General features: G+C 41.6%; 1 protein-coding gene across 1 annotated transcript in view; it reads right to left on the bottom strand.

Moving 5' to 3' along the window:
- LOC126234978 (sodium channel protein Nach-like) overlaps positions 1-16,961 on the bottom strand; it is a 187,012-nt gene that overhangs the window by 118,818 nt on the left and 51,233 nt on the right. The window contains exon 4 of the mRNA XM_049943717.1: positions 2,415-2,589. Coding sequence (XP_049799674.1) covers positions 2,415-2,589 — 175 coding nt within the window. The remainder of the gene's footprint in view (positions 1-2,414; positions 2,590-16,961) is intronic.

Below are 16,961 nucleotides of genomic sequence, written 5' to 3' on the forward strand. Positions count from 1 at the left end.
GGGACACATTTTCGGAAATTCGCATTATTCAATTTGGTTTCTGTATGACACAGTCAATATATGTTAAGTTCGGGTGAGTTAGGCTTTTAAACTTTCTAAAATTTACAAAGAAATGATGGCTTAATGTATTTAGTGTTACAGAAACTATCCATACCCAAGCGATCAGTCGTCAAAAAGTATTTTTGCACAAGTATTTAAAAATGCTTGCTAATAATGTTCATGATTATTAACACGGTAAGCTTCAAAAACTACAGAGACCTGCCTGTGGCCAAAAATCGCGAAGTTACTGCTGTTTGCTTGCAGACATACTACCTGCCTCATTGCCGTATTTTTTTCTACTCTTCCTTGTATTAAGTTAGTAAATAATTCTTGTTGATGTATTAGAAACTGAAACTGCGGAAACTGAAGGTAATTTGTAGTGAATTAGCTGCAGTCACTTGCATTTACAGACGTTTGTTTTTCCCTGGTGAAGTTTCAAAATACCACTATCTTCAGATGTTTATGTTTATTTACGTGTCGTGAACACTGTTTCTTTACTAACGACATTGCAGGATTTTGCAAAGAAAATTTTCAAGACAAGTATTGTAAAATGTTGTAGGTAAAGAAACAATGTTCACGACACATAAAGAAGTGTAAACACCTGAAGATATGGTGAACATGAAAGTACTCTCAAAAACGCGAGTTTCAGAGCATAATTTGTTGGCTTGGCGTGCGGGAAAGAGGTGCCATTTATATCAGTGCGTTACCTTGAATAAATGGTGTCCCAGGGATGTTGCCACAAACTTCGAGAAGTTGTAGAGGGTGTCTTGAGAAACAAATAGTGTCCAGAAAAAATGAAATGAAACGATCGTGTGGCGTTGTTGGCCCAGAGGCCCCATCTGAGGAAGTTCGGACGCCGAGTGCAACTCTTATTTCAGGTGGCGTCACATTTGGCGACTTGCGCGCCAGTGATGATGAGATGATGATGATGACAGAACCCCAGTCCACGAGCAGAGAAAATCTCAAACCCTGGCCAGGAATCGAACTCGGGCACACTGCATTGTACAAAAACACGTTACCAGTCAGATAAGCAGGTGGACAGAAATGTCATCCAATGATGCTACAGGGCTTCGAAATTATAGACGTCGGTGTCTGCCATTAGGCCACCCCCTTCGGCAGCAAACGTGACTTCGTATGCTGATGGACCGAATGCGGAATGCCTCACAGTGTTGTTTGTTATTCAGTGACCGCGACTGATTGCCACGATCACCAGTGGAGAAGACGTAGCCAGCTGCTGGGTAGATAGGCCTTGTCTCCTTGAAAGCGATGCTCTCTTGCGTCGGTGGATGACGGTTTCGGATATGGGGTTCCATCTGCAGTTTATTTTTGTCGTGTGTACCGAGAAACATTTGAGATTTTAGAGGGTTCCAGGAGAAAAACAAACTGCAGAGGAAACCCGTGTATGAAACAGTCATCCACTGGGGCAACAGAGCGTCACATTCCCAGGACACAAGAGCTTTCTACACAGAAGCTAGCTCCATCTTCAGCACTGGTGACAGTGGCAGTTATTTTGTTGCATTCACAAAATAATGAACATTACGACACATTTCGTCCGTCCGTCACACTCACTGCTGAAGGTGCCGGAGCCTATAATTTCGACTCTGTGAAGCATTGTTGAATGACGTTTCTGGAGATGGGTTCCTGTCCTCGATTCGATCCTCAAAGCATCCTCTAGAACCCCTCGCAGTTTGTCAGAACATTTCTGGGACACCCTGTCCTCGATTCGATCCTCAAAGCACCCTCTAGAACCCCTGGAAGTTTGCCAGAACATTTCTGGGACACCCTGTACATTAATGTTACATAATAATTTTGACTTTATGCGCTAGGAGCGCTGCTGTTGCATCACATGACAAGCCACCCTGGGAGCTTAAGTAAGTATGTGAATCAGGCCCACAGGTCACCGGATGTTGCCCATGCCTGAGCTATGCAATGGAACGGCTTGGCAAAAATCAGGAAACATAGCAATTAGCGGTATTTTATTATTTAAGGCTTGTAATAAAAATGGTTCAAATGGCTCTGAGCATTATGGGACTTAACAGCTATGGTCATCAGTCCCCTAGAACTTAGAACTACTTAAACCTAACTAACCTAAGGACGTCACACAACACCCAGTCATCACGAGGCAGAGAAAATCCCTGACTCCGCTGGGAATCGAACCTGGGAACCCGGGCGTGGGAAGCGAGAACGCTACCGCACGACCACGAGCTGCGGACAGGCTTGTAATACTTGATGAGTGAGTGAGAGAGAAACCCTGCAGCAATGGCACACGACTCTACAGTGTGGAGACCTCGTGCCCCACCGTGCGAGACCCACTGTGTTGAGCTCAGGTTGGGGCGGCTCGGATGGCGGAGCGCGCCATCCAGTGCCTGGCTGACCTGTCTGACGGCGGCCTCGACGGTGATTCCCCTGGAGTCGAGCAGCCCCTGCATCTCTGCCGCCAGCCTGCGCTGATCCGCATCCAGCTCGCCCTCTGGCCGGGGCGCCACCAGCTGCCGCAGCCTCTCCAGGCCCTGCCACACCTCCGCCTCCGTCATGTTGCTCTCCCTGGACCTGCCAAAGGTCAAGGTCACAGCTGTATGCGGCACACTGCACCGCCAACTTAATTACAACATGGAGCAACTGGTACCAGCTACTCTCTGTCCGAGTTTTGTGGATATTGTTACAGCTTATAACTCCTTTTTTAATTTTTTTAAAATTATATCTTACACCACTAATTCTATGGCTATGGAAAGAGTAAGTAAGTGCAATTAACACAGATAAAATAAAATAGATCGCATGGAGACAAGCTCCGAGTGTATATTACCATAGCAACATTGCAAAGCAATTTTTTTTTTTTTTTTTTTTTTGCAGGAATTTTCCGACAGAATAGAAGGCGTGATCCATGAAGAAATTCTTCAGTTTACTCTTGAATGTGTGAGGGTTACCGCTAAGATGATATTCTTGTTGTACTGAAATGTTTCTTTTTATGTGTAAATAAACTTAAGCATCAAAACTAAAATACTTTATGTAAAGCTACGTAAGAAACGCTGTATTTCTGTATTAATTCCGTTTATTGTCTTTACATTGTCTTATAATGTAAAATTGTAATTAATTCTTAAATGTGAGAGAGTATACAGTTGATAAAATTAGCGAAAGAGAGCAACTGTATTTTTGAGTTGGCAAATAATGCAGCAGAAGCTGCGCAAGAGGCGTCAACAATCAAGTGTTCTGCGATCAGCCTCGCCAGAGAGGAGTGCCGCGAAGTCTCTCGAAAATTTTTCCACGCAAGAGGCTTTCAGAACAGGAAGTGACTGAGGAAAAATGATAGTCAAGTTGCCTTCAGTTGTCTGCAAGTATACTGGGTGTTTGGGGAGGAAAGGTCAATATTTTAAACAGTGATAGTATAAGTAATTCTGAACAAAAAATGTTATAAGAACATACGTCCGCAAATGCTCCGTTAGGGAGGTATTGGCACTGAAAAGAACTTCAATTCTGTAAATCTGATGTGCACAACGTGAACGTATATGCACTACAACTGGACCGTAACGTGATTTTCTTGCAAACAATGCACGGGTACATGCCATGTTTACGCTATCCAACGTAGCACGTATTATGGTCATGTGACGTACGTAGCACAATCACCCGTTGTTTGCGCAGTTGTACCGTGTAAGCCGCATTGTGTAGTGTACTGGCGACGGGTCGGTTAGCTGTGTAGTGTATGGTGTTAACTGTGTTCGTACAAGAGCTGCTACCAATGCCACACGTCTACATTAATGAGGAATACGCAGATATGGTGTACGTTTATGGCTTCTGCGACGGTAGTGCTACCGCTGCAAGAGAAGAATACCACAGGCGCTTTCCGACTCGACGATTACCTGATCGCAGGGTGTTTACGAAAGTGTTTATCACTTTGCGTGCAACAGACTCTGTTCCAAGTAGACATTTTTCGTCCGAGCGTGCACGTCAACAAACTTTGCAAGAACAGGAAGAAATTATCGCAAGTGTTGAGCGAAGTCCGAGTATGAGCATACGAAGAATGTCCCTGAGTAGGAATGCCCCACAGACATGTGTACGGGAAACATTGCATGCGGAAAGCCTGTATCCATTTCACATACAGCGTGTCCAAAATCTCCACGTTGGCGACAATGCCCAACGACTTTAATTCTGTCACTGGGTAATTGAGAATAATTTGCTTCCATACACACTATTCACTGACGAAGCCCAGTTTTCACGACATGGAATAAACAACAAACGCAATAATCATCGATGGTCACGGGAAAATACACACGCTTCAGTGCATAGTAATTTCCAAGTTCGTTTTGCCATAAATGTTTGGTGCGGCATGATCAGTAACCTTTTGATAGGTCCATTTATTATGAATCAGCGATTGACGGGGAGAGGTACCTGCATTTTTTGGAGAATTCATTTGTGGAACTATTGGAAGACATTCCTTTAGCCAAGCGAACTGGAATATACTTTCAACGTGACTGGTGCTCCCTCCACATGGTACCTTACGTGTGTGGGACCATCTCAACTGCACCTACCCTAATCTCTGGATTTGCCGTGGTGGTGCTATTAACTGGCCTCCAAGATCACCAGACCTCACACCTTCAGATTTCTGTTTACGGGGTTGTCTGAAATCAGAAGTGCACAAAGTGAAGGTAAATACACGAGATGAACTGCTTCGTCGCATCATGGACGCTGCTGAATTGATTAGGAACCAACACCAGGCATTTGAACAAACAACACAACATGTTATTGCTAGCGCGCAACAGTGCATTGACGTTCATGGTGGGATATTCGAACCTGTTCTGTGAACTGTACAACATCTGTACGATAAGTGTTAAAGCCATTTGTAAAAGAAGTGGTACGTCATTTTCAATTGAATACATGAAATATGCATGTTGTAATTCGTTATGTACTAAATGCAAAATAAATAAACATTAGGTAAAAATGTGGAACATAACTCTACTTCTTTGTAACACTGTTTTCAAGAAAATCACGTTACGGTCCAGTTGTATTGCGTATACCTTCACGTTGTGTACATCAGTTTTGCAGAATTAAAGTTCCTTTCAATACCCATACCTATCTAACGAAGCATTTGCGGACCTATGTTCATATAACATTTTTTGTTCAGTATTACTTATACTATCACTGTGTAAAATATTGACCTTTCCTTCCCAAACGCCCTGTATAAACACAAGAGGCGTCAGTAAGTCTGTCAGTCTCTCTCTCACTCCCTCCATCCCGCCCCTGAGGCCCGCTCTCTACTGACGTCTCCGCTCTTGTCGATCGCTCTCTCAATAATCGCTCTATCAAATGATTTTGTAACAGGCAGTTGTACTTGAAAGATATTTTCAAGGTTTGTAAAGTATTAATCTATGTAAAATTATCGTCACTATATGAATAATTGTTATTGTTTACCAATGTTTCATTTCAACTATATAAACGTTCCCTGCCAGCCTTTCTATGTTTCAGTCGGGAGAACTGCAAGACTGCCGACATATCGTTTCCTTGCCGCTGCCGAACATCATTTATGTTCGAACTTATAGCAGCCACTCGCGCGTCCCTGAGACCTGTTAAGCCGATCTGTAACGCAGTTTCCGCGCACCACTTCTGTGCATAACGCGTAATATTAATGATCGTCATACGGCCAACAAACGATGTGCGCGTTTTTTACCTAGCTGCTTCTTTTAATGAACGGCACTCCAATTAAGTTCCTCTTATCAAAATTTATTTTTCAGTTACCACTAAAGAGCGCCACACAAAATAGAGAAGACTATCTTTTTTAAAATAGTAATTCAGTAGCTGATAGCGGCAAACACATGGTTCAAGAACCACAAGAGGAGGCTCTATACTTGGAAATCACCAGGGGATAAATACAGAAACCATATCGATTTTATACTGGTAGAAGAAAGATACAGGAATGGAATCAAGAAGGTGCACACATTACCAGGTGCAGATATTAATAGTGACCACAACTTACTTATGGCAGAAATAGAAATAAGAATGAAAAAACTGAAGAAGGCGACCATGGTGAAGAAGTGGGATTTAGAGAAGATAACATCCAACAAAGAACAAATTACAGAAATGCTGTCTTGGGAGTTTCTAAACACATTACGAGACAAAGAAGCACCTGATAATACCAACGAGTACTGGAATATGCTGAAAAAAGGAATCATTAAAGCAGGACAGCAAAACATAGAATATGTAAAAGGGAAAAGGTAAAAAAAGCCATGGGTCACACAAGAAATGATTTCCAAGATGGAGGAGAGAAGAAAATTGAAAAACAAGAACACTGAAGATGCAAGGAAGATATACCGAAGGTTAAATAATGAACTGCGAAGAAACAGAGCAGGCTAGGAAAAAATGGCTAAAAGAGGAATGTGATGAAATTGAAGAACTGGACAGGAAGGGAAGATACGACTTACTATACAACAGAGTAAAGACTATGACATGGGAACAAAACAGCAGGAAGTGCCACTATGGAAATTTTGAGTAAAGACGAAGAGGTAGTGTAAAAAGATCGTGACGATGTCCTCCAGAGATGAGAAGAATATCTAAAAGATCTATATGACACAATAGCAAACCAGAAACTCTGGAACTTGAATCACACAACAGTGTTAAGTGATGACGAGAAAGGACCAACCATCATATTGGAAGAAGTAAAGTCTGCCATAGCTGCAATGAGAAATGACAAAGCGGTAGATACAGATACAATACCGGGAGAAATACTAAAATTTTTGAAACACGATGGAATAAGAGAAATATTGAGGTTGTGTAATAAAATATATGACAGTGGTGAATGGCGTGAGGACTTTCTGACAACAGTAATGATTCCATTACCGAAAAAACAAGGAACCGAGAAATGCAGCGAGCACAGGACAATCAGCCTCATTTCACATGTAGCCATGTAGCCAAAGTGATGTTAAGAATAATTAATAAAAGACTTGAAAAAGTAATGGAGGAGAATCTTGGCGAGGAGCAGTTTGGCTTTAGACGGAATACGGGCACCAGAGATGCAATAGGGCTCCCACGAATCTTGGGAGAAAGGTTTATTGATCTAGAAAAGGCATTTGACAATGTGGTTTGGGACAAGTTGGCGACTATAATGAGGGAAAAGAGAGTGGACTGGAAAACCAGAAGACTTATAAACTCATTATATCTTAATCAAAAAGTTTAGGTTAAAGTGAGAGGAGAAAGTGTGGTGTCACCGCCAGACACCACACTTGCTAGGTGGTAGCTTAAATCGGCCGCGGTCCATTAGTACATGTCGGACCCGCGTGATCGCACACCGAGCGCCACCACAAGGCAGGTCTCGAGAGACTTACTAGCACTCGCCCCAGTTGTACGGACGACATTGCTAGCGACTACACGTACGAAGCCTTTCTCTCAATTGCCGAGAGACAGAATAGCCTTCAGCTAAGTCCATGGCTACGACCTAGCAAGGCGCAGTTAACCTTATCAGGAGAGAGTCTCACTTGTATTATCAAGAGCAATGTACAACAAGAAATTAAAGTTAAGTATACGAGAAGCTCCGTTCTTTTCTTTATAGCTTTCATCACGTATCCTGTTTCAGACTTAACGCAAGACGGCGAGAGTTGACGCGTGCCCTTCCGGCTACTTCTCAGTGTGGCGTAGCTAGCTTGTTACGCCACAACAGAAAGTACACACTGGATCAGACTAGGAAAAAGAGTAAGACAAGGATGCTGTTTATCACCTACTCTTTTCAACCTCTACTTGGAAAATATGAATGACCAATGCTCATTAGATGACAAAGGAGTAGAAATTGGAGGAAGAAGGGTAGGGTGTTTGAGGTTTGCTGATGACATGGTCCTTCTAGCCACAGGGGAAAAAGAATTACAGGATTTGGTGGACACCATTGCAACTAACAGAAAAAAATATGGAACGAAAATTAACACAAATAAAACGAAAGTATTGGCACTAGGAGCAAATAAGGAAATAAAAATTATGCTGAATTGGGAAATACTAGAAGAGGTGCAAATTTTTAAGTATCTTGGAAGCAGGATTGACACCGATGGAAGTGCACCACAGAAATTAAAACAAGGATAGCAATGGCAAGAGAGGCGTTTTATAAGAACAGGAGAATTTTCTGCAGCGGTCTGGACAGAGAACACAGAAAGAGACTCATAAAATGTATTGTATGGAGTGTTCTTCTATATGGCGCTGAAAAATGGACTATGAGGAAAAGAGACAGAAAGGTTGGAGGCTTTTGAGATCTCGACATGGCGGAAGATGGAAAGAATAGGTTGGATGGACAGAGTAAAAAATAAAGAGGTACTCAGAAGAGTGGGAGAGAAAAGGCAGTTACTAGATGTAATAAAGAGAAGAAAAAGAAATTGGATTGGGCATATATTAAGGAAGAATGACGGACAGATAAAAACAGTTTTAGAAGGTTATGTAGAGGGAAAAGGAAGCGAGGAAGGAAGAGATTCCAGATACTGGATGGCATGATGGACGGTACAACATACAGCAGCCTTAAGAAGGAAGCAATGGATCGCAGAAAATGGAGAGGCATAGGACCTGCTAATATAGCAGATAACTGATGGTGATGATGAGCCTGTTGAACATGGACGCACGCCTTACTGCACAAGAGTCAGAGAGGTGTGACGCAAATGCAAACTGCATTCCTGCCTAGTATTAACTCAGTGGTAGCTGCTGATTATTGGGAATAAGCTCATATTGTTAACAACAAACGACATTAAAGAAAATAAATATTGAGAGGCCAGTGTCAGAGTTCCCATAGCCTGGAAAGGGGTCGACAAGAAGTTCGCGAACTTACACCACATACTGCACGAACTGCTCGTTTCAGAGCCAAAAATACCCTTTGCGAATCGGAAGAGTTGTTCCAGAATACAATGTCGTATCTCATGAGCGAATGGAAGTAAGTAAAGTAAACAAATTCTCGTTGCAGATAATGTTCTAGTGGTAAATACAACACCATTCAGTTTTTGAACAAGACACTGAACATGGGCTTTCCATGACAGTTTACACCTAGAAAGTTCAAAAGTTCAGATTCATTAATCGTATGTCAACTCCGTGTAATCAGAATGTCACTTTTAGCTGAATCGTGTGATAGACACTGTAAAAACCGAGTGTTATTGTGATTTAGCATCAGTTTGTTTTACGAGGGTTGTCCTGAAGGTAATGCACCGCAATTTTTTTTTCTCAGCCGAAAACAATGCTACGAATGTGAAACGTTACGTATGTATTATTTGAAGTTTCCTGAGTGAGACGCCAATTTTCCGTCACTTCTGACAATAACGTAGCTGCAGGACAGTTTCAAAATGGCGTCTGTAGGTGATGTACGTTACAAACAACGTGTCGTATTTAATTTCTCACTGCAGAGAAAGAAACTCTGGAGAATATTCACAAATGTTTATGCAAAGTGTATGGAGTATCTGCTGTGGACGGAAGCACACTTAGTCGCTGGGCAAGGAGGGTGTGGTCATCAGAAGGCGTTTCTGCCTAGTTCCACGACTTGCAGCGGTCGCGGAGACCATCTACGGCTATCACACCTAACATGTTGCAGCGAGCTGATGTCTTTCGCGAGGGCAGATGCATTACGACTCGGCAAGTGGCGCTCCTTCTGTCAATCAGGAAAGGAAGTATGGCAGCAATTATCCGCACTCTTGGATATTCAAAGATGTGTGCAAGATGGGTCCCGCGGTGTTTACGGTGGATCACTAATTGCACTGAAAAAACATTTGTCTTGATTTGTTGCAACGTTTTGAAGCTGAGGGGGGAGGCCTTCTTGTCCTGGATTATGAAAGATGATGAAACCTGGTTTCACCATTTTGAGTCCGAAACAAAACGACAATCGACGGAATGGCGTCATTCCCACTACCCACAGAAGTAAAATTCAAAGCAACTGCTTCCGCCGGAAAGGCCTTGATAACCGTGTCCTGGGACTGTGAAGGTGTGATTGTCACTCATGTCATGCCGAGAGGCGGAGCCATTAATTCAGAAGCATGTGTCAACACATTATCAAAACTCAAGAGGCGCTTCCGGCGACTTCGGCGCCACAGCAACCCAGGAAATGTTTTGCTGCAACACGATAACGCTCGGCCCCACACAAGTCTGAGGACTGCTGAACACATCGCAAAACAGGGTTGGGCAGTGCTACCCCATCTACCCTACAGCCCTGAAGTAGCCCCCACCGACTTCCACTTTGGACCATTAAAGGAGGCCATTCGTGGAAGACAAGACGATGACGAGGTGATTCACAAAGTGAAGAACTGGCTCCGCCACCTGGATAAAGAGTGGTACCGACAGGGCATCCATGCCTTTGTTTCGCGCTGGAGGAAGGCCATAAAACGGATAGAGATTACGTGGAGAAATAGGGTGTGTAGATAAAACATTCTTTCGTGTGTGTAATTCTCATCATGTTCAATAAAGACTTGTTGAAGAAAAAGAATGCGATGCATTACTTTCTGGGCAACCCCCGTACAAGCCATGTACTTATATCTTGTACTGCAGTAGTCGATACATTGATATGTTGCACTCGACTTCTTTCACTACCAAGGTAGTGCCAACAGCAAACAGAAATATTTTAGAATCACCTGTCGTATTAAAACGTAAATAATTTATACAGGGTATATCAGAAGTGATGACAGGAACGATTATTCGAAACAAAAAAGGTCAAGTAAACATGGGCTCTAAAACGTAAACCTTAAGAGCTATGAGCATCTTTTGATCTTCCATAGTGTGAAACAAACCTCTTCTACTGTAAGCTCTCTACTTGCCATATTTTTGGAAGTGGCAGTATGGACTAAAACATGAAACATTTCCAGTGAGCATGTGCTCTAAAGTGCATAACATAAGAGCTATGAACACATGTCCGTCTTCGCTACGAACAAGTGCTCATAATTTTTAAGGTACGCATTTTAGAGCAAATCTTTGCTGGACTTTTTTTCCTTGTTTTGGTCCATACTACCACTCTCCAAAATATGGGAAGCAAACAGGCTGCAGCTGAAGAGGTTTGTTTCACAATATCGAAGATCAAGAATTCGTCGTAGCTCTTAAGGTACGCGTTTCAGAGTCCATGTTTACGTCACTTTTTTGTTTCGAATGATCGCTCCTGTCACATCCCTGAATTTTGACCATCACTTCTGAAACACCCTGTATACAGCCAATCTCATTACTGTGGAGACCGAACTTTCGCTGTCTGTTCTTAACAAAAGGTGGAAGCAGGGATGGTTTTTTTTGAAAGGGCATGACTGATTTCCTTCCGAGTCCGTCCTGTCCACGCCTCTAATGGCCTAGTCGACGACGGGCCGTTAAACCTTAACTTTCCTTCATTCCCAATTTACCTAGGATGTGAGAATAATGAGCAGACCGCTGATCAGCAACGACATGACTTGGATAGTGGCTTGCGTTCGTATCTAGTTAATCTTCAATGGCGACATACATAGAAAAATCAGTAAAAGAATACTAAAAGAAGATCGCTTTATGATCCATGATCGTCTGGATTTACTGCGCCAAATTGTTATCGATGGGCTGTGGCCAACCGAAAATGAATGCACAAAATACTGAGGATAGGAAAATTGCCACTTTTAGTGTTGGATCAGCTGAGCAGCCTTTGGCACCAGTTGATGGCGGTGATTACTGGCAAGGGCCATAAAATATTCATTAGCGTGGCGACGGCGGCTGTGCATAATTTAACGCTATCGAGCTGTAGGGCGTCTGTCGCGGATCCGGACGAGTCTGAACTGGTCCGGTTTGCGGCAGCTGCTGCTGGAACACCTTTATGTACAGCACGCGTCGCGGTGTGACGGGCCTTGGCCCAGATGACTCAAAGGCTCTTCTGCAAACCAAAGCAAGCACCTCCTATAGAGTGAGTTACTCAGCAAAAGCAATGTAGACAAGAAGAAGGGCTTTCCAAATTTTTTAGGCACCCTGATGATGTTGTTGTTATGGACTTCAGTACGAACTCTGACTTGCTGCAGCCCTCCAAGCTAGTCTCACCAGAGCAAACCTTCTTATCTCTACATAACTTCTGCAGGGTGACACTGTAATTCTGTCAGAGACAGCAAAGGACTTGGAAGAGCAGTTGAAAGGAATGGACAGTGTCTTGAAAGGAAAACGAGGATAATGGAATGTAGTCGAATTAAATCGGGTGACGCTCAGGGAATTAGATTAGGAAATGAGACACTGAAAGTAGTAAAGGAGTTTTGCTATTTGGGGAGCAAAATAACTGATGATGGTCGAAGTGGAGAGGATATAAAATGTAGACTGGCAATGGCAAGGAAAGCGTTTCTGAAGAAGAGAAATTTGTTAACATCGAGTATAGATTTAAGTATCAGGAAGTCATTTCTGAAAGTATTTGTATGGAGTGTAGCCATGTATGGAAGTGAAACATGGACGATAAATAGTTTGGACAAGAAGAGAATAGAAGCTTTCGAAATGTGGTGCTACAGAAGAATGCTGAAGATTAGATGGGTGGATCACATAACTAATGAGGAGGTATTGAATTGAATTGGGGAGAAGAGGAGCTTGTGGCACAACTTGACTAGAAGAAGGGATCGCTTGGTAGGACATGTTCTGAGGCATCAAGGAATCACCAATTTAGTATTGGAGGGCAGCGTGGAGGGTAAAAATCGTAGAGGGAGACCTAGAGATGAATACACTAAGCAGATTCAGAAGGATGTAGGCTGCAGTACGTACTGGGAGATGAAGCAGCTTGCACAGGATAGAGTAGCGTGGAGAGCTGCATCAAACCAGTCTCAGGATTGAAGGCAACAACAGCAACAACAACAACAACAACAACGTCTGCATCTGACATCCATTTCAACCTGCTTACTGTAAGCAAGCCTTATTGTTCCTCTACGACTGATACACCTCTCTCGTCCTCTCATTATTAAACAGACGGTCCCCTGATGTCTCAGAGTGTGTTCTGTCGACCAGTCAGTTCTTGCACTCAGCACTCAAGTTGCATCGTATATTTCTTAAACTACCAAAGTTGTATTGTTCCAATATAGCTGTGATGGTATCTTATTTAACTTACCAATAATCAGCACTGCAGCTCATGACGACAAGGTTATTTCCACAAATTTCTTTTCTCCCCATCTCGACTCAGCACCTCTTCATTACCTCTCTGAGCTACCCATATACCGCCTCCCACCGTAAAGCATCAACATTCGAAAAATCTGTGAGCATTGGGTTCCCCACCATCTGACTGCTGAATAGCGCATACTCGAATAGCGCTGTCTGCAACGTTATCATGAGGAGGAATACGGCTTTCTGTCGCGTATTGTCACAGGTGACGAAACATTGTGTCACCATTTTGATCCGGAAAGCAAGCATCAAAGCAAGCAGTGGAAACATGCGACTTCAACACCTCCAAAGAAATCAGCTTTGGAAAGGTCATGATGTCCTTTTTTGACCACAAGGGCCCACTGCTTGTCGAGTTCCTTGAACAGGGAACTACCATCAATGCCCGGCTTTATCAAGCCACTTTACAGAACCTTAGACGAAGCATCAAATCGAAACGCCGAGGCATGTTGTCCAATGGCGTTATCCTCCTGCGTGATAAAGCCAGTTCACACACGGCCAATGCGGTGAAGAAGGCACTGCAGCAGTTTTGTGGGAAACGCTGGAACATCCACCATACAGTCCCGACTTTTCACCGTGTGACTTTCATGTGTTTCGACCTCTAAAACAAGCTATTCGCGGACGTCGTTTCGCGACGGACGACGAAGTGTGTGACTGGGTCCAGGCCTGGATCAGACAGCAGCCTAATAGCTTATTTAAGGATGGAATCGACCAGCTAGTGTCGCGATGAGATAAATGTGCCAACAGTTTTGGTGTCTATTTTTGAATGTGTGTACTGTCTATAGCTACATTTTTGAGTTAATAAAATCGTTACCATTACTTCACACTAGTGACTGGGTTTCATTTGAATGCCCCTTGTAGCACTCAACACTCTTCCGTCTCTACGAGTGTTTAATTCGCATCAGTTTCTGGGAAAGTGTCACCAATCTCCAAAACTCGGCTAATGGCAACCCAACGTATGACATGTAATTTCCACAATACATTATTATTGAGCTGTCCCCAACGGTCAGCTCAGCAACTGTTTTCGACTAGGAACTAACATTTGCAGCTAGACATTTACACACATTAGAAGGACGCCACATCATATGCATGCATGAAATTACAATGGTAGTCCCGCAGGGTGCAATTATTGTTCTCGCTTTATGTCAACAGTCTGTCACGGGGCAGAATGATCTCTGTTTGCAGCTCATACTAGCACTGTTATGAAGCAAGTGCCATTTAAGCATGTGTTTAAAAGTTTGGTACAAACTTGTTGTATTACATTTGCTGAAATTTTCTTTAATTTCTGTAAGCTGAGACTTTTCGAAGGTTCTTTGGCTTTGGATAATTGATTATGTTTCTTTCATTTGTTGACTGCATTGCTCCAACTGTTCTTATTTAATACCTCCATTTTCTCCATTATTATTATTATTATTATTTCTTTCTTTTCTCAGACGTTATGTCTGGTCAAAAATGGAAAGTGACGCGGACTTTGATCGAGCGTGACTTCCTTTTAACTGTACGGTATATGTTATATTGCATTTAGGAACTTTCGGGTAATTGAACATGTATCAATAATTACGGATTTCTGTAGTCGTAATATATATATATATATATATATATATATATATATATATATATATATAATGTTTGGATGTAGCTGTATTGCGTTGATGTACTGGTGGATATTGTGTGGTATGACTCCTGTAGTTGATACTATAATTGGTATGATGTCAACTTTATCCTGATGCCACATGTCTTTGACTTCCTCAGCCAGTTGGATGTATTTTTCAATTTTTTCTCCTGTTTTCTTTTGTATATTTGTTGTATTGGGTATGGATATTTCGATTAGTTGTGTTAATTTCTTCTTTTTATTGGTGAATATGATGTCAGGTTTGTTATGTGGCGTTGTTTTATCTGTTATAATGGTTCTGTTCCAGTATAATTTGTATTCATCATTCTCTTGTACATTTTGTGGTGCATACTTGTATGTAGGAACGTGTTGTTTTATAAGTTTATGTTGTAAGGCCAGCTGTTGATGAATTATTTTTGCAACATTGTCATATCTTCTGGAGTATTCTGTACTTGCTAGTATTGTACATCCGCTTGTGATGTGATCTACTGTTTCTATTTGTTGTTTGCAAAGTCTGCATTTATCTGTTGTGGTATTGGGATCTTTAATAATATGCTTGCTGTAATATCTGGTGTTTATTGTTTGATCCTGTATTGCAATCATGAATCCTTCCATCTCACTGTATATATTGCCTTTTCTTAGCCATGTGTTGGATGTGTCTTGATCGATGTGTAGCTGTGTTAGATGATACGGGTGTTTGCCATGTAGTGTTTTCTTTTTCCAATTTACTTTCTTCGTATCTGTTGATGTTATGTGATCTAAAGGGTTGTAGAAGTGGTTATGAAATTGCAGTGGTGTAGCAGATGTATTTATATGAGTGATTGCTTTGTGTATTTTGCTGATTTCTGCTCGTTCTATAAAGAATTTTCTTAAATTGTTTACCTGTCCATAATGTACGTTTTTTATGTCGATAAATCCCCTTCATTTCTGCTTAATGTGAATCTTTCTGTTGCTGAATGTATGTGATGTATTCTATATTTGTGGCATTGTGATCGTGTAAGTGTATTGAGTGCTTCTAGGTCTGTGTTACTCCATTTCATTACTCCAAATGAGTAGGTCAATATTGGTATAGCATAGGTATTTATAGCTTTTGTCTTGTTTCTTGCTGTCAATTATGTTTTCAGTATTTTTGTTAGTCTTTGTCTATATTTTTCTTTTAGTTCTTTAATATTTGTATTATCTATTCCTATTTTTTGTCTGTATCCTAGATATTTATAGGCATCTGTTTTTTCCATCGCTTCTATGCAGTCACTGTGGTTATCCAATATGTAATCTTCTTGTTTAGTGTGTTTTCCCTTGACTATGCTATTTTTCTTACATTTGTCTGTTCCAAAAGCCATATTTATATCATTGCTGAATACTTCTGTTATCTTTAGTAATTGGTTGAGTTGTTGATTTGTTGCTGCGAGTAGTTTTAGATCATCCATGTATAGCAAATGTGTGATTTTGTGTGGGTATGTTCCAGTGATATTGTATCCATAATTTGTATTATTTAGCATGTTGGATAGTGGGTTCAGAGCAAGGCAGAACCAGAAAGGACTTAATGAATCTCCTTGGTATATTCCACGCATAATCTGTATTGGCTGTGGTGTGATATTATTTGAATTTGTTTGGATATTAAGTGTGGTTTTCCAATTTTTCATTACTGTGTTTAGGAACTGTATCAATTTAGGATCTACTTTGTATATTTCCAATATTTGTAGTAACCATGAGTGGGGTACACTATCAAAAGCTTTTTGGTAATCAATGTATGCGTAGTGTAGCGACCTTTGTTTAGTTTTAGCTTGATATGTCACCTCTGCATCTATTATCAGTTGCTCTTTACATCCTCGTGCTCCTTTGCAACAGCCTTTTTGTTCTTCATTTATAATTTTGTTCTGTGTTGTAAGTGTCATTAATTTCTGTGTAATGACTGAAGTTAATATTTTGTATATTGTTGGTAGGCATGTTATGGGGCGATATTTAGCTGGGTTTGGTGTGTCTGCTTGATCTTTAGGTTTCAGATAAGTTATTCCATGTGTAAGTGTATCAGGGAATGTTTATGGGTCTGCAATGTAACTGTTAAATAATTTAGTTAGATGTGAATGTGTTGAGGTGAACTTCTTTAGCCAGAAATTTGCTATTTTATCTTTTCCAGGGGCTTTCCAATTGTGAGTAGCATTAATAGCTTGGGTGACTTCATGTTGCAAAATTAGCACTTCAGGCATTTGTGGTATCATCTTGTATGTGTCTGTTTCTGCTTGTATCCACCGTGCAC

This window comes from Schistocerca nitens, chromosome 2 (assembly GCF_023898315.1).
Source record: "Schistocerca nitens isolate TAMUIC-IGC-003100 chromosome 2, iqSchNite1.1, whole genome shotgun sequence".
NCBI lineage: Eukaryota > Metazoa > Arthropoda > Insecta > Orthoptera > Acrididae > Schistocerca > Schistocerca nitens.